The following is a 22,595-nucleotide window of genomic DNA, read 5'->3' on the forward strand; positions in this document are numbered from 1 at the left end:
CAGGGGCCACTGACTTGAAATTCACCAATAAATATGATGCTCATTAGGAAGTAAGATAGTAAACTTTGGATAGGTGTCATATGTAGCTGCCACTGTATAGTGTTTTCTTGATGCTTGTTTTCAGTTTCAAACCTTCAGTAATCAAAGCGAGATCAGAATATTTAAATCGTTTTTTCTTTCGGCCCCTAGCTGCAACCCCCCCCCCCCCTCATTCCTTTTACTGTACCTCTGTTCATATTCTCTTTCTTCCAACTTGGTCTACACCCTCTCCTAACAGTTGTTTCATAGTGCAACTGCAAGGTTTTCTTCTTGTTACAACTTGAAAACCTTTTTTGCTCTCAATATCCCCTTCAGCACTGAATGACCTCATAGGTCCCAATGCCTGGCCTTTGGCCTAAATTTTGTATTCCATAATCACTCCTTTTTATTCTTTCAGACTGTGGAAGAGGGCAAGAAGTATTTGGAAGAAGCTCGAGACAGTTACCATGGGTATGACTTTGAAAACCGTCTGAACGTTAGAATTCACGCCGCTCTGAAGAACCTTTCTTAGTTTGAACAAGGCATTCGTAAAACTTTACCCCAGGTTGGGATGTGAGTAAGACATTTAGTCTGATGTAATTTTTGTTAATGAGTTATGTACCTTAGTGAAGGATGTATGCAAAGAAGTGCTCTGTGGTTTAAGTAGAAAGATGAGAAGTGTATACTATAACAAAGCACGCAGTATATTCTTGCTTGTCTGGTTTGAGAGTTGCAAAGTCAAGGTAGGGTGTGGAGCCTGCGTTATTGAATATCTTGCGTACTCAAACGTTAATCAAAGAAACAGAGGTACAGCTAACATTTTGGGGAAGCATTAGATGCCCTGTTGTTTTCATCAAATAAATGCTAGAGCTCATTTGAAACAATTTTTGATGAAGTATGAACTTTGTTTATTGTACAGTAATTATTTGGTTACCATTAGAACCAGTGTGTAGTTTACTAACCTACACAGTAGTTAAATTAGTACATAATAGTACTTATGTACAATGGAACTAGTAACTGATATTTTTTCTGTTGATGACAAGTAGAGAGTTTTGTTTTTGTTACGAAAACAGTTACAACTTTTGTGTGTTGTACTGAGGTTTTATTTCTTATCAATGATTCTGTTTTCAAATGTAGATTTGTTCCTAGAATTGTCTACAGTAGTGATTCAATTCTTATTTGCTTTTACCAATATTGTCATTTTATTTTACACTTGGTATTTTTTCTCCGTTGGAATGAATTTTGGCTGTGAAGGGAGTTTGCCACAGCAAAATTCATTGGTTTTCATTTTATAAATTAGCCTGGGTGTATGAAGAAGCATTCGTGTTTGTGTCCAGCTGCTGTGGAAAATTTTAAGGGGAAGGAGATTGATAAGAGTATGTTGTAGCAGGTGACAGTACTTGACTGATTTTCTCTTGTATGCCACATTGGCATCGTAGGTAGGCAATCCAACATTAGGCTCTTATGGAAACCTTAAGAGTATTACCCATATATTTGTAAAGCAACGTTGTATAGCTGAGTGCTCTAGCTAGATGCTTCAATCCAAAAAAAAATGTATATGTGATAAGCTGCAGGTGACGTCCTGATGTAATACACTACGTTTTATGAGATATTTAGTCGGAAACGATATTAGCTACTCGTGTGAAACTTCAAGTAGTGCAGATCTGATAGACAAACTGTGTAAGGGAATAGTAGGTAATAATAATTATATTAATATTTAACAATACATCTTAGTTTTGTATACTCTGCATATTTTTGGGAAGTTTTATTTTTTCTATATATTTAAAACATAATGATTCACACCAGTCTCCAGTCCCATTTGATATTGGGATGAATTGCCACTGTAGTCTTTGTAGCTGTAGGGAGCTTGGTTTTTGTTTTTCCTTTTGGAGCCGCTGTGACCCACGTTATTATGGTACAAATGATTTAGCCACTCTCTTGAGTAACTGGATTAATGAATGTTCTGATAAAGTGTATGGTTTTCTTTTTGTCATGCAAGATACAACTTAGAAAGTAAGTTTTTAATCCGCAAAGTAGAAAGAGTGACAGTTGACGAAACTGGCACCGTTAGCACAAGGTTCATTAGCTGTGTCTTGCCTTGCTTTGGAGTCAAGACACTTGTTGCTAAAGCCTCAAAACTCTGATGGTATGAGATGTAATTTTAGTGCGAGCAGTTTTTGAGAAATGTAACCACAGATAAATTTACAAATTGTGCCATTTATTGCTATATTGATTTTGCATTCTACTGCCTTGGATATTATATGTACAGTTCAGTAATCCTATTTTTTTGGTAAAAGTAAGGCCCACAATACTTAATCTTAATTGCTGAGTCTGGTACTTGCTGAGTCTTTTACTTTGTCAAAGGTCTCTTTTTAGCAAATTGCCATACCTAACGTGCTTCATATCACTAATGATCAACAGAAATACCAAGAAATACTAGCATTGTTAAAAAAGAAATAAAAAAACTGAAATGACATATAAAAGGTACTGTACAATACAAATAATTAAAAAAAATGTAGCAGTGGCAGATGCCGTTCCTGACTTTAGACCTATTAGTTTCATTGAGCGTCAGTTGGGACTGTCTCTGCTGCTGTATGTTTTACTGGGAAGGTCAAAGGCAGCTTGATACTGGTGTTACACTCCTGACAGGTTTTGTATATTGCGTAAAAAATAAAAAATTTGGCGGTAACGATCTTGCAGGAAAGCATTTTTTGGATGTAATGTTAACAGTTTATTCCTTGTATGTGCAGTTTCAAACTAGACATTTACACATGTAATGAATTATGGCATGATTTCTAGGCTAGTGTTGTGCATTTTGGAAAGAGTTATTCTTGGTAGTCAGGAGCCCAGACATGTTATATTTACGAGCTAATGTAGGTGATGTCTACGTTAATAAGTAACTTAGGTATGCTATTGAAAGATGAAAATTAATTAGGTGTGTATACAAGCACTTAATCGTGATACTTATAGAGCAAGAGTTTTAATAAGCAAATTGTCACAATATGCTTGGAGTATTATCAGTATTTGGAGAGTGCTCCAGTTTAGTTTTGGTTATAGCAGTCGAACCCTTGCTAGAATGAAGTTCTCTCTTGATGTAAGTGTTGAGGATGGTTGACAAAATTTGTCAGAAGTTTTTAGGCTATAAGATCTCTGCCATGTTACATTTGCTGTGTTTGCTGAAACAATTTTAAGTTTGTTAAGTTGTCACTGAAATGTGGACAATTGAGTGGCATATAGCAAATACCAAGTGGTCAATTAGTATGTGATAAAATTTAATTTTTACAATGCTAATATGTAGCTTGTTTATTACAGTGTGATGTAACTAGTTTGAGAGAAAATTATGTCTGTGTCAGTGGTAGAAATGATCATGTAATTTGTAAAGGCTGCATTGTGTATTTTTGTGATATGAAAGAAAGTGGAGAGAAGGAAATAAGGCAATAAATAGTTTTAGTTGTAGATTTAGTTTTTAAAAGTTAAATATTTGACAAATACTTTTAGTATGTTCCTTATGGTCTAGTTATAGAGATGTTTGCTTTTTTTTCTCTAAGTTTTACTTCCTCTCCAAATAAATATTTGTAAAGATCATCACGTAAAGCTGATTTTTTGTAAATGCAAACCATTATCTGAGATACTGGTCCCTATGCTTTAGTATGAAGTGGGTAATCGTATACAAGTGTTAACTATGAAGATAATTATTCTGCTGCTGTAGGGATTAAGAAATCATTTCGGTTGCGGCCATTATTGATATCACAGAATCACATTTCTATAGATTCCCACAGGACCTCCTCAAAAGGATCTTTGAATAGAATAATTAAATTTGAGGCAAGACAGAATTGAGATAGAACACTCAGGTCCACATAAGGGAAGCCATAAATGGAACATTCTTGCAAATTATGTGCTTGCAGCCACCTTGGGCAAGGGAAGCCAAAGTAGACAAGACCAAGGAAAATAGGAAGATGTCAGGAAACACAGGGAAGAAACAGCAGAGGCAGAACGTAGGTGAGAAAAAGAAGAAATTTATTTAGTGCTACTTTGGCTTATCTATGTGCCGCCACCTCCTTGGGATGCCATGTTTAGTACTAGCCCCTGGGGGGTCAAAGTATTATACAGTATATACAGTACACCCATTTCTGTATTGTGTGGTCGACAAATTATATTAATAAACGATATCTTCGTGTGGCCGTCTGCTTTACATTTGCTGTATGGTGTTTAGTACTAGCACCTCGAAGTAGGTGGTGTGTAGATAACGAGCCTAAGTAGCGCCATTTATTTTTAGGTTTGAAACTTTCATGAACAGTATTTCAAGATCAGGCAGGCTTGGGAAAAGTGATGAAGGGAAAGGAGTTTGAATGTTATATGAATGAATCACAGCCCTCATGAGGCCCACCATTTGAGTTTCAGGCCGAGGTTGACACTCATACAAAATGGATTAGCAGCAATGGTTTTGCTCTACATTGAAAGCATAATTTGTTTGTCGTTAATGAATCTTTTGCCTAGGTAAACAAGAAGGCCCACATTTCATCAGCTGTGATACATTGTCACAAGAAAGGAAGTAGATTTAGTGCTTGAAAACAGACATAAATTTAGCAGCATAATTGTTGGATTTCTTAGGAGTAGAAATGCAACTATATACTAGTTTTGATCACATTTTACAGTTACTAAATAGAAAAACTAAATAGAAAAATATTTAGGAAACACTAGGAACTGTTGAATCACAATGCACTTGTGTGAAATGATGTCCAACATGTAAATAATAATAGTTCTAGGTTCAAGCAACTGGCTTGCTGCATGAAGAAGCTAATTTTCATGAAATTCATCACAGATAGGAAGAAAGGAAGAACAAAAACAGTAAGGAAGCATTAAATAATATGAGAGAAGCAGAAAAGAGAAAGGGCACTTTAACATGTCAGGAAAACATGATAAAGTAGCAAGACTTGAGTTTATATAAAAATGTCAGCACAGAAGCCATCAAGTAAGGTGCAGCATCGGTAAATGAGAGATGGAGGGGCCTTGACCCTCCTGAGATGATCTCACTACCAGTGATAACAATATTTTAACATAAAAATATTATCATTGGTAGTGAGATCATCTCAGGAGGGTCAAGGCTCCTCCATCTCTCATTTACACTTTTCTATATGTTAAAGTGTATTTGATCACCCATTTCGAACTGAAGTGTAAGAGTCAACGGAAGTGGTTTGCTTAGTGCACAAGCAGATTATTGTTAAGTCATTCCTTGTTCATTCTAGTTTTTGGAGTGGGGAAGGTCACTAAATGAGGATCTTTGAGATGCATTTTGATTTGAAGCAGTCACTTGTCAAAAGGTATCCGTCAGACCTTGAGAATCATGATAGTTTCCATTATGTACATGAAATACTCATCCAAGGCGAAAGGTGCATTGTTGCCCTTGGACTGCTGGCTAACTCTACATGTGTTATTGTAGAAACTGAATGAGATTTAGACTCTAGTCATTTGGTAAAAGGAGAAAGCACAAAGTATGGTGGATCTGTTGTGTATTTGTTGAGGCCCTAAGCATACATTGGGTCCCAAGGGCAGATTATGATTCTAATTATGTAATTACAAAAGCTGTCTACCTTTAGTTTTATTTGATGTAAGATTGTGGTTGGAAAGCAGTGACCAATGATCTTGATTTAATGATGTTTTAAGTACAGCTGGATTAATGAATTTCTGTACACATCATGGCAAGGCAAGGAGGCATCTGGCAATGCAGAAGAGAAGCTTTTTGTAAAACTGTTGATGATACAAAGTAACACACACACCACTGGAGTTACTAGGCATCTCTTTAACTTGCATTCATGTGTACTGAAATTCATGGTGCCGGCTGTTTAACAGAAGAATAAAATTTCAAGGGCTTTGAAATTAAAAAAAAAAATAACTGATTAAACAGCACAAATTGGCACCAAGACTCAGTTTTTATTTTCATTCTGTCTCCCCCCCCCTTTTTTATGAAACCTAAAAAGAAAAATGCGCAATCCATTGCAGTATTTTCTGTCATTTTTATTTTATGTCCTTGTATGATTGATAGATGTAAGTCACTCAGAATTTAATTTTACTCTACCTATATATATGATTTATTTTTAGGGGAATTTATGTACAATTTGTTAGATTTACTGTGTATGACCAAAGAAAGAGGTAATGTTTGGTAGTGATTTTATGGTAATGACTCCCTCCATCTTTTGTGTGTGGCGTCCTTTTAGTTTCTTTCTGATCCATTTGCTTTTGTGAATCTATTTGCTCAAAAGTCACACTGATTACTCAAGAGATTTTATGAAGCATCTTCACAAAAATCACTTAGATATATATGGGTTTTTTTGGGCAACTATCTTTCTATTGAAACTTGTTTGATAACTTATTTGTAAATAATGTGCTTTGATATTAGACTGGTTATGAATATTTGTTGACATTTAGGCAGTTCATTTTAATTTACTAGTCTTGGAAGTTCTCTTTATGATTCTCTGTAGTTATCTGAAAAGATAAAAGCTGTCTTGTGTTATTAATTGATTTTTATGCCCTTTTGTAGCCTTTAAGATGTGTACAGTGTACTGTACCATAAATTATGGTACAGTATTTACGGTAAATCAAGACTGTAGTATAGTACCATATGCAGCTTCTCATAAGTTACTATTTCATATATCTATTTGCTTTAATGGGCATTTTTCCTTTTTCTTCATTATGATTGTGCATCATTAGGTAAATGTGGTTTTAGTAGCTTGTTTGTCCTTCAACAGGCTCCAGTTATAGGCAGTTACAGAAGACTAGAATAGGTAAATTATTTTTCTCGTATATCGATATAGCTAGTGAGACAGTATTGATGATACTGGTAAAGTAGTAGCTTTTTAAAGCCAAAGATATATACAGTATATATCTCTATACCGATTTGACTGATTTGTGCTTTCGTACTTATTTATTATTCCTGGCTTTTTTCAGAACATTTCTACAGTATATTGTAATCTGTATATTTCATGACTTGGGAAGGTCTGTAATGCCACTTCTTGAGAGCAAAATTATGGAAGTAGTGTTGGAAAGATCTGGTGGGTTTGTTGATTGCAGTAGGCTTAGGTTATTAGAGGTAAGTCAAAATTCTATGCATCTGTAAAAATTTATGCCTTTGACTTACTGCTAATCTTCGGTAGAGTCATTTTTCAAAATATAAAGTGACGGAAGATAGTTAATACGGTATGTCACCGTGCTCACATAAAGTAGGTTACAAAAAGCTGATGATTCTCATTAGAATTATATAAGTTTTTTATTTGTGTAGCAGAGGCCTGCAAACATGCAGATAAGGGCATTGTCTTGTCCCTAGGAGAAGAGAGGTACCTCTTGCAAGTGTTTTTAAAAATGGGTAGGCCTAGTTATTTGTAAAGGAAACTAAAGACTTGGAATGCCCCAGTTACATTTACCTCACATTTGTGGAACATTTGTTGTAAGGGTAACAGTTTGACTTCCCTTTCTCAAAAGCACCATGATTGTCGAAACTGAATGACACTAGAAATTTGTGTAATCTGCTGTGATCTTTTTAAGATACAATTCTGCTGGATACAGTTCTGCTGGATACCTGATCATCATCATGTACGTATTAAAATCAAATTACTACAGTATAGGGAGTGAATAGCACATGAGCTAAGAATCCCAACCATACACTAGTTAAACTGTTGAGGGGTTATTATAATTGTCCTAGAAAATACTTTTTCTTGTGTTGATCTAAGGAGAGTAAAGTCATTTATTTTTGTCATGTGCAATACCATCCATTCCTTCAAGTGATACTTACTGTAATGGGGTTTCAGCACGAGTCACAGATTGGTACCACTGACGATATTTAAGCGTTTGTCGTGGTTTCTCGGTTTCGAAAGTAGTTGTCACGTTTGGTGGTCCTATCTTCCCCCCCCCTTCTGTTTTTAATTATGCAAAAAATACTCTGCATCAGGACAAGAAGAAGACAGTGCTTTTATCTATATTTTATTACCAGTTTGTGGTAAACTAATGATTTTTGCTGGCTGTCTTTCTTGTTGGTTCATTTTGGGAATTGGACAAGACTGTAGGCCTTTTGCACCTCCTCCTGAAGCTTACTGATCTACTGTGTAACTTTTGTCCTGTAGATTCATTGTTGAATTTAGCATTAAGTTAAAGTTTTATACAATACTTTTATATTCTGAGTTGTATGTACCATGTACATGCTTTGATTTTGAGCAGCAGGCAGACTTTTTGTTTCACCCTAACACCGTTTTTTTGTAGGCTTTAAAGAAGTGGCTGAATCAAACATGTTTAAAAAAAGTGCAAATTAGTTGCAAGATTCAATCACAAGAATGTATCTTTTTGAATTCCGATGTATACTGTAGACACATTTACTGACGACATATATTGTTTTACACACATCCAAATTACTTGGATTTCCTGTACTGTGTTTGGAATAAATACAAAAATATAGTCATTTTTTTTTACTATTAATACCAGTTTACCTGTAACTGGATATGCATCTTTTCTTTAAATCTTTAGCTAAAGGCCTTTATGGGCAGAGTCAGTGGACTAATACCCCAAAGAGGGCTCCACCAAAGGGTGATCAGCCTGTAGAGAGAGAGAGAGACAAGTCATAGGAAAAGTGATTAAAGAATAAATATGAAGGAATAAAAAATAAAACTAATACACCTGAAATTCATGAGACATCGGCGGAGAGCAGGACTGAATTTTCTCCTTGCCTAAATATCTGGAGACCAGAAGATTCCACAATTTCACATTTGAGTTGAAGTCACCATAGCAAACTGAGTAGTATTCAACCTGATGCTAGAAAACGACACTGTGTTTGCAGCGTCCAAGTAACAAAAGAAAATTGTAGTCTGTGAAAGGGTTAAACTTCTAGCTGATAAAAGCTTGTTTTGTTGTGCTCTCCAGATGTCCATTACAGTAGGCATTTACCATCGTAATTTACCTTAGCATTACTGTCTTAAATATTTTTTACTATTGAACTGGGAGAATATTGAGTTATACTGTAAACAGAAGTACGGTAGTACTTAAAGTAATTATTAAAATAGTGTTCCAATTAACAAAACTTGATTTAACTGTTTACTTAACGATCAAAATGAATTAAAGTTTATCCTAATGTTTTGTTTGTGATCTAGAAAACCTGTAGTAAAACACTTCTTATTCAGAGTCCCTTAAAACTAATTTAAACATTTTAACCTTATGTTTTTCCATTGTAGTACAGCTTTGAGCCCTCAAAAAGTAGATGTGGAGTACAGTGGAGTTAGGACAAAAGACTGAAAGCACAGATTAAGCTGTCAAGGTGTAACTTACATACTGTACCCTCAGTCTATTTTGGTGAGTATTAAAGATTTTGCTGAAGAATGATACATTGTTGTTGTTGTAATTATTTAAAAAGGTCCCTGTACAATTACAATTGCTAGTTCTTCTATCTGCAACCAAAATATGGTGGAAAATGACGAGAGATACCATTGTAAGTTGAGAGAATTCTTTGGTGTCTGTGGGGTTTGAAAGAACCACCCCAACACAACTTTGCTCTTGTGCTAAATCACCTGTGTGCAGATCTTGAGCTGAAGCAAGTAAAGATTTACCATATTTTTTCTTCACCATGGTTTCTTTGTGTTTTTGTTGTTAATTCACTGGATAGCTGTCAGTTCTCTGAGTTTACCATCTTTTTGGTAAGTTTTTTTTCTGCAGCATAGCCCACCTTTGTAGTACAGTGCATCCTGTAATTGCATAATCTTTCCTTCCTGCCTAACCAACATTGTTGTTTACTTCAGTTTTTCACTAAAAAAATATTCCAGGGAGTGTTCTCGGGAGCCAGGGGAAAAGACATGCCAAACATCGTCTTAATCTTGAAAGATTGCCGTGAGGCTGCCCTTTTCGCTGAGTGGTAAAAGATTGTAAGTACTGTACTGTGCCTTTAAGTGATTGCCTTGTGAAGCAGGGATCCTTTTGATAAGAATGTAATCAGGCCCTAGGTGCAACCCATTTCATTCCTTTTGCTTTACCTCCATTCATATTCTCCTCCATCTTACTTACCTTCCACTCTCTCCTAATAGTTGATTCATAATGCATCTGCGAGGTTTTTCTCCTGTTACACCTTGCAAACCTTTTTACTGTCAATTTCCATTTCAGTGCTGAATGACCTCATAGGCCCCAGTGCTTGGCCTTTGGCCTCAATTCTATATCCTATTCTATAAGAATGTTAGGAACCCATCTATTTTCATAAGCACCGGTGATTTAAACTGCTCACTTCACCCTCCACGAAAATCTCTCCTATTTCTTAGCCTATGACATGGGTACACTTTCACAAGCCAGGGTTGTTGATATTTGTTGTTTCCCCATCTTTACATGCTGTTTAAATGTGAGGAGCCAGTGAGGATACGTTTACTCTCTTTTGAAATAGTTTCTTGCAGTTCTGTTTCCATTTTTATTGTTTTAGGCTGTCTGGATCCATACGTGGTTCTAGGAGCATGACTAGTTCGTATCTAGTGGGTTTTTTGCATGGACTTCCCCTGGTTTTGATCTTATGCCCTTCTTCATGGGCACTTCCTACTGGTCTTTGCCCTGCTGCTTTCATAGCAACTACCAACTGCTCCTCTGCTCACAGCTGGTTTACGTATACATGCTAGAGGTCCTCTGCATAAAAGGCAAAGGCTTGCATCCCCAAGAGACAAACCTGTTTTGCAGTTTGGTATGTCTCCATTGTAACAGAAATACTCTTGCATGTTCTGAAGTCTGTCCTCCCACTAAAACAAGGTTCTCTTATTTCTCTTACCTGGCCAGCCCCACAAGCGTTAAATAAATGAGCTCAGTGGTCTGTTTAATCTACTAAATGATCATTTCTCTTATCAATTTGTTAAACATAAGAGCACTAAGAATTGTTTTTTTTTTTCCTTTCTAGTCACCTGAAGTTTTGTTTTGCTTATCTTGGTTTTTAATAATCTTTGTTCAACTTTTCCAGGTTTTCATCATTTATATAAACCCTTCCTCCAGCCATGCAGTTAATACTACATCATTCGCTATAATACCTCCATGGCTGCAGTCTTTGTAACTTCTTCCATTCCTAAAATTACAATGAAAAACTTTATATGCCGATGCAGGTCGATGCCACTGCTTATTATCTCGGGCTCTTTTTGATGTCTGCCTCTGTCTCCACCAGATCTTATGCTATGGTAGAGTAACATCACTGACTTATGTTGTCATTTTTATACCTTCTGAAGTCCTTTGACCATATTGCTCATCTTGGTAGTCTTGTCAAAGGCCTCAAAATCCTGAATATATGGTTCGTCTCATTTGGCTGTGTTATAATAGAGATTACATTTGCTGTTGGATTCTCTGGCAAAAAGCTAAACTGGCAATTGTTGATTTTAAATATTTCAAAGCTTTCTTTTGACCTCTTCACCAGCATCCGTAATCTAAGGCCGTCATATTTTATCTGACCCTCCTGTGATTTTGCAAAAAGTGGCAATGACCCAGTGATTACAATTTTTATTGCATGTAGAATTTGATTTATTATTTATTTTGTACTTAGATTAGATACGAAAAGCCCAGAAAATACAGTTTGGCAGTAATTTACAATATTGTAAATGCTAGTACAGAACAGTACAGTATATGACCCAGATAAAGTAACAAATTGCTAGAAAAGGTATAAGTAGACTAAAAGTGGACTTGGCATGCAATTAGAAGAATTGATTGCCACTTTCAGCCGTAATTGTCCTTTAGGGTTGGTTGGCTATGGCATGGCTTAGGCAGTCTACCAACTGTTGCTTCATAGGCGTTGCAATCTTTGAAAAAGAAAACCCGTGTATTAGGCAGAGTCCAGAGAAATACTACTAGGTTTAAGGTAATCTTTTTTTGTTATTTAGCATAAACTATGTTGTGCCATCTTCTGCCATAAGAGATAACTTAACATTTAACACATACTTACCTGTTAGTTACATATAGCTTTAGTCTTTGACGTCACGGCAAAATTTCAAAACGCGCGGCAGCGCCAGTCCGAATATCGGGTGATCGCCCTTACCTGCCCTCTGTCGGGGTACTAGGAACTATTCCAACATGCTTCAGAATAATTTTGCCGTCCACGCCGCGACATTGTTGTCGGTACTCGAGCGAAATTTCATTGTATCTGCCTACATCGAGCTGTTTTCACTTGTGGTGAAGTACTCTTTGTTGGTTTGCGGCTTTGCCAGTTATTTTTGTCACCTATTTAGTCAGGTTTTCTGATAATTATGTCAGATTCTGGGTCTTATACCTTTAGGGTTTGCAGCAAAGGCTGTAAGACGAGGTTGGTCAAGGCTAGTCTTGATCCTCATTCAATTTGTGTGGCTTGTAGAGGTCAGGAATGTTCATATGAGAGGAAGTGTGATGAATGTGTCAGTATGACTGAAAAAGATTGGAAGGCTCTATCTAAGTATGTAAAGAAGCTTGAGAAAGATAGAGCCAGGAAAGCTTTAGCTAGAAGTTCTTCTTCTCTCTCTCAGAAACTGGAATCTCCCTTAGCTATGCAGGAAACTTCTATTAATATCCCCGTGGCTACTAATATTCCTATTCCTGACTCTGATATCCCTGAACCCGCTTACCGTGTCGAGTATCAAGTCCAGATGGACGCCAGATTTAACCTTATTGTGGGCGCCATGGAGGATATTGGCGTTAATGTGAAATCCCTTCATGAGCGTATGGATTCTTTCCAAAATATTGTGAATAATTTAAGTGCAGTGCAAAGTGTTAGTGTAGTGGAGGAGGTGGTTGCTCGGCCTACTGTTCTCCTAGACCTAAGCCTCTGTCAAGCTCCCCTGCTCCTGGGAGAAGACATGCTGAAAGTCCAAGGGGAGGCGAGTGGGGTCTGCTCTGAGCAGCCGCCCCCTCAGGCAGTCCTGTTGTTTCCCAGGCTGTTTCAGAGCGCCGTGGAAAGGCGACTCAAGGAAGTGTCTTTCTTCAAGCTCCAGTGATTCAACCGCAGAGGCTGGAGATTTCCACGAGCCCAGACCATTGAAGAGGTCCAGGAATCTTTCGCCTTCAGCGGTTCAGAAGAAGAAGCCATTTCGCTTATCGCAGCCTTCCTGTAGTTTTTTGGGAGAGTCCGGAGAGATTTTCGTCGTCAGAAGAGTCTTCTCCCAGACGCAAGGCTCATGTGCGCAAGAGGTATAAGACTTCCCATTCGGTGTTGCCCAGCGTTCCCGGTGTTTCTCCTTTGGTTTCACGTAAGCCTATTGTGGCTTCTGCGCCTCTTCCTCATCACGATCCTGGCTCTACTGATCATCGTTCCCCAGTTGGATCCTCGTCTACTCATGACTTTCTTCGAGCGATGCACAAGAAAATTGGAAGCATTCTTGGCGGGCTCGGAAGGCCTGGTTCTTCTCCAGCTAAGCCTTCTGAAGTGTATTTGATGCCTCCTCCTTCGTCTCGAGCTCGGGCGCCCAGTGCAAAGCTCCTCCTCGATCTGTGTCTCTTGATCCTCCTTTGGTTCAGGATCAGGCTCATGCGCCCTAGTCAGGCTCAGGCGCCCCTCCCAAGATTTAGCGCCTCTCAGGCTCAAGCGCCAGGTAGCGCCAGGTGAGGCGCCATCCCAGGCTCCTTTGTGGCGCCAGTTCAGGCTCCTCTTGTGGCGCAGGCTCCTCTTGTGGCGCCAGTTCAGGCTCCTCTTGTGGCGCCTACTCAGGCTCAGGCTCCTCCTCAAGCCTCTAATTCAGGCTCCTACTCCTCCTTCACAAGATGTGTATGTGCAAGCGGAAGGTTTTTCTCCTATTTCGTCTGAGGAAGAAGTTGTGGAAGAGTTTCCTGTAGACGAACCAGACTCCTCTCGCTGGATTATAAGAAGCTTCTTCGCTTAACTTTTATTGATAATTTTCCTGAGGATTTTGCACCTGCGGCCCGGCTTCCCCTCTCTCAGTACGCAAGAGACTCGAAGCCTCCTACCTCTTCCTTTATGAAGTTAGTGCTTTCTATTTCAGCCAAAAAGGCATTAAAGAAAATGAACTCCTGGTTGGAAGACAAACGTGATCAGGGGAAAACCACTTTCTGCTTCCCTCCTTCCAAGCTTTCTACTAAGACGAAGGCTTGCTACGACACTGGGGAAGTTTTCTCTCTGGGAGCTTCTGCCTCCTCTCAGGGAGACTTCTCCAGTCTCGTTGACTCTACTCGTCGTTCTGCGATGAACTCGGCTCGGATTTTCTTCTCTCCTTCAGAGTTGGACCACCTTTTGAAGAACGTTTTCAGAGTTTTGGAAGTCATCAGTTTTATGGACTGGACTATTGGCGCTTTGGGTAGGAAGGTAAAGTCTTTTGGTCTTTCCGAAGCGCATTTCGATGATTTCTCTTCTGTTATGTCCTGCTTAGATAAAGGGATTCGTGACGGTGCGTCTGAGTTAGCCTCCATCTTCACGTTAGGAGTTCTTAAGAAGCGACAACTTTGGTGCTCTTTTGTCGCTCGTGGAGTTTCTAGGACTCAAAGATCGGCTCTTCTTTTCGCACCTCTGGATAAGAAGTACCTTTTCCTCAAGAACTTGTGGCCGAAGTGTCGAAATCCCTTACTCAGAAGTCCACACAGGACCTTTTGGCGCAATCCCACTTTCCGGAAACCAAAAGCTCCTCAACCTTCTCTGCCAGCGCAAACTCGTCCTCTAGTTAATCAAGATAGGCCCTTTCGTGGCAGGCCCCTCACCCGTACAGTATCTCGTTTCCGGGGCAAAGCAAGATTTGTCTCCAAGACTATCAAACCCTCAAGTAAAAAGTGATCTGCATGTCCTCCATGCACTAGTCGGAGCCAGACTTCAGCAGTTCTGGCAAATTTGGGAGGAGATCGGAGCGGACCAGTGGACCACGTCCGTGCTAAAGGAAGGATATTCTATCCCCTTCCTCAAGAGGCCCCCTCTTACAACAGAACCTTTAGCTTTGACAGCATATTCCAGCAACTTAGGAAAATGCTCGGTTCTGAGTGCAGAAGTAGACTCCATGCTTTTAAAAGGAGCGATAGAGATCGTGGAAGAAGTCAACTCTCCAGGCTTTTACAACCGCCTTTTTCTTGTTCCAAAGGCCTCAGGCGGCTGGAGACCAGTCCTGGACGTGAGTTCTCTCAACCTTTTCGTGGAGAAAACCAGTTTCTCGATGGAGACGACGCAATCCGGCCCTCAATTCTCTTCGTCCGGGGATTGGATGGTCTCAATAGATCTGCAGGGCGCTTACTTTCACATTCCGATCCATCCCAGCGTCCAGGAAGTTTCTTAACCGTTTTCCAGAAGACTTATCAGTTCAGGACTGTGCTTCGGTCTGTCCACAGCCCTCAAGTATTCACAAGAGTTATGTCCACTGTTGCCAAAGCTCTTCATCTCAGAGGAATAAAGATCTCTCTCTATCTCGACGATTGGCTCCTTCGTTCCCAGTCTCAGCCTCAGTGCTTGGAGGATTTGCAAGTAACTCTCGACTTGACACAGAAGCTAGGACTTCTAATCAATTGGAAGAAGTCTCACCTATCTCCCTCACAATCCAGGATCTATTTAGGAATGAGACTGGAAACAGTTCCTTTTCTGGCTTTTCCGTCAGATCAAAGAATCTCGGACTGTCTCGCAAAAGTCCAGAACTTTCTGGATATGGATACCTGTTCCGCAAAGGCTTGGATGAGCCTCCTGGGAACTCTGGCGTCAATAGAAAAGTTTGTCTCCCTGGGGAGACTTCACATGAGGCCCCTTCAATTCTACCTCAGGGAGCAATGGAACAGGAAAACGCTTCCAGACTCCTTCTCCTTTCCAATCTCGGACCTTATCAAGGAAGATCTAAGGTGGTGGTTAGATCGAAGAAAATTAGAGAAAGGTCTCTCTCTATTTCCGTCGAACCCGAACCACGAACTGTTTGCAGACTCGTCAGAAGTAGGATGGGGAGCGACGTTGGGTGTAAAAGAAATTTCAGGTTTGTGGAATGCGACAGAAAAAGAATGGCACATCAACAAGAAGGAGTTGAAAGCAATCCACCTGAGTCTCGTACACTTCCTACCATTCGTACAGGGACAAACAGTTCTGGTTCATTCAGACAGCACCACAGCGTTGTCTTACATAAAAAAACAGGGGGGCACTCATTCTTACTCCCTCAGCGAGGTAGCAAGAGACCTCCTTTTGTGGGCAGAGAAGCACAAGATTCTGCTCCTAACAAGATTCATTCAGGGAGCCCTCAACGTGAGAGCGGACTCCTTGAGCAGGAAGCACCAGGTTCTGTCCACAGAGTGGATTTTGCACGAAGAAGTGTGCAAGTCGCTGTGGAGACTTTGGGGTCAACCTCTGGTAGACCTGTTCATGACGAACAAATCGAACAGGCCCCTCCCAATCTTCTGCTCTCCTGTCCCGGACCAAGCAGCCTTCCAGACGGACGCAATGCTACTGAATTGGTCGGGTCTGGACCTTTGCGCCTTCCGCCCGTTCAAGATGTTAGGTGCGGTGTTGAGGAAATTTCAGCACCACTCCAACACCAGGATGACTTTGATAGCCCCCTTCTGGCCTTCCAGGGATTGGTTCCCAGTTCTCATGGATCTCTTGATCGACTTCCCGAGGAGCCTTCCAAACAGAGTAGATTTACTCAGACAGCCCCACTTCAGGAGATTTCACGAAAACCTGTCAAGTCTGCGGCTAACTGCGCTCAGACCTATCGAACGCCTACTCAGAAGCAAAGGATTTTCAAGAAAGCGGCTCAATCCATCGCTAGAGCCAGAAGACCATCTTCGATCAAGGTCTATGAGTCCAAGTGGAATATGTTTCGTTCATGGTGCAAAGATCATGACATTTCCTCTTCCAGAACCTCGGTGACGCAGATTGCGGATTTTCTTTTGTTCCTCAGGAATAAGAACCTTTCTGTATCCACAATTAAAGGTTATCGTAGCATGCTGGCTACTGTTTTTCGTCACAGAGGTTTGGATATCTCTAATAACCAAGATATAACGGACCTTATTAAATCCTTCGGTACCTCTAAGAGGTCAGATGCTAAAGTTGTTTCATGGAATCTTGATGTAGTCCTGAAGTGGCTTATGTCTGAGAAATTTGAACCTATGGATTCTGCTTCTTTAAGAGATCTTACGAGGAAAACCCTCTTTTTAGTTTTGTTAGCTACAGCTAAGAGAATCAGTGAGATCCACGCCTTGGATAAGAGAGTAGGATTCTCTGCTTCAAAAGCAATTTGTTCTTTCAAACTGTTTTTTATGGCCAAGAACAGAGACCCCTTCGCACCCGTGGCCTCGCTTTCTTTTGAGATTCCGAGTCTGTCGGAATTGGTAGGTAAGGAGCAGGAGAGGTTCCTCTGCCCAGTCAGAGCCTTGAAATATTATTTGCGAAGGACTAAAGATATTAGGGGTCCTTCAGATTCCTTATGGTGTTCGGTCAGGAACCCTCTTAGACCGATGTCCAAGAATGCCATGTCCTTTTTTATTAGAGATCTGATTTCTGAAGCTCACTCCAATATTTCAGAGAATGATTTGAAAATGTGAAAGTGAAGGCTCACGAAGTGAGGGCTATCTCTACTTCTCTCGCTTATAAAAGGAACCTCTCCCTTCAAGATATTGTTCAAGCAACCTACTGGAGATGTAAGTCTGTATTTGCTTTGCATTATCTCTCGCAAGTGCAGACAGTGTTTGATGAGTGCAGCACGTTAGGGCCCTTTGTTGTATCTGGCACGGTTAATGGGTAAAGGGGTAAAGGAGGATTAACCTACCTTACTTACTTGTTTTTTGGAGTGTGAAGGTTTTTACGGTTGTCTGTGAGGGTAAGTGTTGGATAGTTTTACCCCACAGTTGGTTTTGGTTTTTATGGTTATGCTTTTTCTTTGGTGTTGGGTGACCCTTTTGTAATTCATGATGTTTGTGCTGCGCCCTGAGCAGGGGCATACTTGTGGTATTGTCACGGCCATGTCCTAGGTGACTGATACCCAGCTTAAGCAATCTGCGACCAGGTCATTATACCCAGCGGTTGCTCTAAGGATAGCAGGTTACTGAGGCAGTAACTGTGGAATCAGCTACCTTAGCAGGTGAGGAACTAAGAAATTTTCTACATTAATAACCTTAATGTTTCCAACAACTCTTTTTAGCTGTCATTGCCCCACCTCCTAAAGGTGTCAATCAGCTATATGTAACTAACAGGTAAGTTGTATGTGTTAAAATGACATTTTATTCTAAAATAATGTTTAACACATACTTACCTGTTAGTTACATATATGAAAGCCCTCCACCCTCCTCCCCACGGGGACAGGTAGGCAAATTATTCTGAAGCATGTTGGAATAGTTCCTAGTACCCGACAGAGGGCAGGTAAGGGCGATCACCCGATATTCGGACTGCGCTGCCTCGCGTTTTGAAATTTTGCCGTGGACGTCAAAGACTAAAGCTATATGTAACTAACAGGTAAGTATGTGTTAAACATTATTTTAGAATAAAAATGTCATGTTGTGTTCATTCGTTTTACAAATTGGTTTATGCAATTTGCTAAAAAAAAAGCTGTTTGGAAGTACTGATTTTATCGGCAGTTTAATTAGTTTGTTAGCTGTTTCTGCTTATGTTTGTTCTTCTGGCTTTAAATTAAATTTAAAAAATTTTTAAATTTGTAATTTTAAATTTGCTAAAACAGTCACTTTGAAATATTGATTTTATCAGCAGTTTAATAAATTTCATTTACTGTTTTTTTCTTAAATATTGTTCTTCTGGCTTGAAATTATTTAAAAAATTTTAGTTAATTTTTATTGAAAATTTGCTGAAGATAGCCATTTTTAAATATTGATTTTATCGGCAGTTTAATTTTGTTTGCTGTTTTTTTCTATTTGTTTAATTTGTGAAAAGCCACATGGAAATATTGAGTTTATTATCAGTTCAAATAGTATGCGCTTTTCTTGAATATTGTTCTTCTGGCTTCAAATTAATTAGAAATTTTAAATTTTGAATAAATTTAAATTTTATTTTGCAGTTTTAAGCTAGTACTGTTGATAAAGTTAGGTAGAATGAAACGCCATTTCTGAGTTAGAAACTATCTTTTAAGTTTTCTGGTACAGTTTACATGAGAAGTGATGGCTTACACAGACTCTTTGACAGTCGCTAACAGCTTTTAAAAATTCACTGTATGAATTTCTCTAAATAACTTTGTTTTTAAAAATGACAAATCTTGAGATCACATATTAAACCACTTTTCTTTGTACACATTACATAAAAACACTTTCAGTGATTCAGTTTATAAGTGCATATTAAATCTATCTCTTCATAAAAATGACACATTTCATTTCCGCTTCAGCACACTTTGACGGTCAACAGAGTATGTATGAAGCCTCTCGTAACTTTGATTTCAGAGGAAAAAAATAGTAGTGTGTGATGCATTGCAACAAAAATATGCTTAACCATAGATAGGAACACAGTTGAATGAGGATTTAAGAAGCACTCGCATGGTTAAGATGTAAATATAATAATAAAAAAAACGAAACATAAAAATGATAATGTATAAACATATGAGAGAATTCCTCTGAAGTCAGAGTTCGTATAATAGCCAGGATGAGGTTGTGACTCTAAAGTGTCCCAAAGCAAACCCAAGCTTTCAGTTTGTTGTTGCCTAGGCAGTGGGATGGAGTCGATCATTGCGGTGGTGTACTGTATCCTAAAGGTCCTGTGGTGAAGACAGAGCTAGGGATTAAAGCTTAGACAATGCGTAGGACTCTAAGGGCGAGACCAGGTGAGATAAATAAAACGACATTTTTTTCTGTACACAGCTATTTACACAAATTAGGCTGACAGGCACACAGGAGTACCCTATAAATAAATGCAATAATAATTCGTCTAGACAGTAAACCACCCATAAACCTGTGCAGCCAGAAATATCACACTGCATCTCACAACAACACTCAAGAGAAATTTCTTGGGATTCGTATTCGCATTTACACAAAAATGCTCGCTCACTCACTCACTCCCCTTCTTTCAGGACAAAGTCATTAACTGAAAAATAACTTCACATTAATGCTGGGGCATTCACTCAGATGGATTCTCAGACTCTCGTGTCGATCTTCAGAGAGTTATTTACATGCGACTGGGGACCTACGGAGATACATGCTTCTCTTCACGTTGTTCGTTTGGGCCTAGAACTCGCAACAAACAACATGGGACTAAAATTGCAAATTCCTAATGAAGACAATATTATGCAAATTGCACACTTGTCATTTTGATGTCATGATTGATTTTGAAACAACACTACTGTGGACATCTTTGCATAGCCACAATAATTCTACAAAACTTGTCAACCTAACTACTCACTGGGATAATCTTCAGAAAGTTCATCGGAGCTAAACACGAACGAACGGTCTCTACAGTGGAATACATCTCTCTCTCTCTCCTTTACCAAAATAACCCCGATGTGAGGATTTACCCGAGTGTGTTCACAAGTATAAAACACCACAGAAGAGGATAACCTTGGTTCACTGGTTGTAAATAACCATGATTTGCACCATCCTTTTTTTGTAAGTACTACAAATCAGATTGTTCTCACTATTGTCCGACTAAGAAATTAAAATTAACTCTACGTATCACTGTGGTCTTCCTGCATCCTGCAGCAGCAATAATGTTTCCCTTGATAGGATGTGCAGTAACTGTGCTTCCACATCAGATTAAAACATGTATCACGGAGGGTCTCACCACTAACACCCATAATAATTTCTCTCTTGAAGACTGTGAAATACATTCCACTAAGATGCATCTGCAATTGCATAAGTTTTTTCTCTTAAATCCACATAATATCACAGTTCTTCCTTACACTTTTTTTAGTTTTTCATTTTGTATATTAAATATGAATTTGTATTTTTCATCTAATCCAAGATCACAAACACAGATATAAGTCTATCCAGCACCTGAATTCTTTTTTTTTTTTTTTTTGTCTCTTTCGCTAGTTACGCGAGTCTCCTTCACTCAAAGAGTGCGAGTATATCGTCAGCATCGTGAGCGGAGGAAAGTCCAGCACCCGCAGGAGTGTTACCAGCCCCCTGACCTTGAGAGGATGCACCAGAAGAGGGCGGAGTGTTGTAATCGGGTTGTTCAAGATAGGACAATAATTCCAGTGGATCCATGGGGTCTACGCCACTGTTGAATACCTGGAAAAGAGAGTTTAAAATTGGAAAAGCATGTCCATAACTACAAGTACTTTCGGTAAGTTTTCACATTCCTGTTACAACTTTTAATGTATTTTAAACCCAATGCAATCAACACTAAATGTATTTAGATTTAAACATTCTGTATGAAGTGAAAAGTATAATTTCAATTATCACAAATTTTAAAGTCGTGGCAGTTACATATTTTTGGCTGGTACTTAGAGTACATTTTAAAAATAATTTTAGTGTGCAGTATTGCAATTATCACCAATTTTTAACAATATAATTTGCAATTAAGTCTTGTGGCAATTATATCAAAATTTCAGTGTTTAAAAACTGTATGAAACAAAGTCAAATTTAAAAATTATATAAAACTTAAGGGTACAACAACTTGCAACTCTGAAATACTTACGCTTACATCCAGTCCATCCTGACCACTTCCGTCAGCATCCAAAGGATCGAAACTTAAAGTAGGAAGGTCACTAATTTCATTGCATGTATTGTGCTGACTTTCAGTGGTGCTAGTACTGTTTGTAGTGTTGGTGTTACTGTTGTTGCTGCTGCTGCTGCTGCTGTTGCAGGGATTACTGCAAGTACCTTTCAAGGGAAACAACTTTGTAAGACAGCAATTGCTAAGAACATATTTGTTTGTACTGTTGTGCAGATTAACCTATTGGTCATTCCTTCAGGTTTTTTTCTACACAAATGCAAAACTTCATAAGCTGAATCCTAACATAAAGAACTTAAGGTTTGTATGTTACGAAAAATACAAATTACTTTTAAAATTTTGTTTTTTATGTAAAGAAATACCTAGATTACTCCATACATGAAAGTGTGGGCTTGTATACATGTCGAAACAACTAATAGTTATGTAGTTTTTTTATATTACTCATAAACTTGATAATTACGTAACCCAATTTTAGCTAATATAAAGAAATGGCTAAATTTATTTAAAGCATTCTATTTTGCACGGTTTCTTTCTCACACTAAGGGATCCTATTGTATTTCCACAGGTACTTGTGTGTACAAAAGGACTACTTACTTGTTGATGGGACACTCGGAGGGCCCCCGGCTCCCCCAGGAGTATGTGGTGTATGCGGAGTGTGTGGCGTATGAGGAGTGTGAGGCAGCCCAGTCCCACTGCTTGAACTCGGCTGCTGAACATTCGGAAAATTTCATTTTAGTTCAAGTTCATGTATTCTACACATCTTTGTACTACAACTAAAATAAACTTAAGAGCATCAGTAGAAGTTACGGAAACTCACAGGCTACTCAATCTTATTCTAAAAATTTGACAAGGTTTTCAGCTAAAAATAGTGTCTTCAAGTATTTATGCTTTTGCTCAAAAGAATAACTCTGTCTGACATTCATTTGCAAAACACTATTGAACTTACATACACTTCTACTACTATTTTGCATTGTAAATTTATCCTCTGCTTGAAGAAAAACACAAAATGGAAAATAAATATATTTAGAGGCACACAGTTTCTGAGTGTCAT

At 38.8% G+C, this 22,595-nt stretch overlaps 2 protein-coding genes across 13 annotated transcripts in view; one reads left to right on the forward strand and one right to left on the reverse strand.

The window, feature by feature from the left end:
• LOC136844387 (tetratricopeptide repeat protein 39C-like) overlaps positions 1 to 21,033 on the forward strand; it is a 43,865-nt gene extending 22,832 nt beyond the window's left edge. For 7 of the 9 annotated variants that reach the window (XM_067113481.1, XM_067113502.1, XM_067113491.1 and 4 more), the window contains one exon: positions 437 to 8,460. In XM_067113481.1, coding sequence (XP_066969582.1) covers positions 437 to 550 — 114 coding nt within the window. In that variant the 3' untranslated portion in view covers positions 551 to 8,460. Of the gene's footprint in view, positions 1 to 436; positions 8,461 to 9,230; positions 9,349 to 20,898 lie in introns of those variants that run through there. The other 2 variants (XR_010854868.1, XM_067113531.1) reach the window with 2 other exon arrangements.
• Positions 18,987 to 22,595, reverse strand: part of LOC136844368 (zinc finger MIZ domain-containing protein 2-like) — a 77,950-nt gene continuing 74,341 nt past the window's right edge. For 3 of the 4 annotated variants that reach the window (XM_067113460.1, XM_067113458.1, XM_067113468.1), the window contains exons 14-16: positions 22,139 to 22,253; positions 21,509 to 21,693; positions 18,987 to 21,099 (exon numbers count right to left, since the gene is read on the reverse strand). In XM_067113460.1, the coding sequence (XP_066969561.1) occupies positions 20,914 to 21,099; positions 21,509 to 21,693; positions 22,139 to 22,253 (486 nt within the window). In that variant the 3' untranslated portion in view covers positions 18,987 to 20,913. The remainder of the gene's footprint in view (positions 21,100 to 21,508; positions 21,694 to 22,138; positions 22,254 to 22,595) is intronic. The other variant, XM_067113462.1, reaches the window with a different exon arrangement.

Source organism: Macrobrachium rosenbergii, chromosome 2 (genome assembly GCF_040412425.1).
Source record: "Macrobrachium rosenbergii isolate ZJJX-2024 chromosome 2, ASM4041242v1, whole genome shotgun sequence".
NCBI classification, from domain to species: Eukaryota; Metazoa; Arthropoda; class Malacostraca; order Decapoda; family Palaemonidae; genus Macrobrachium; species Macrobrachium rosenbergii.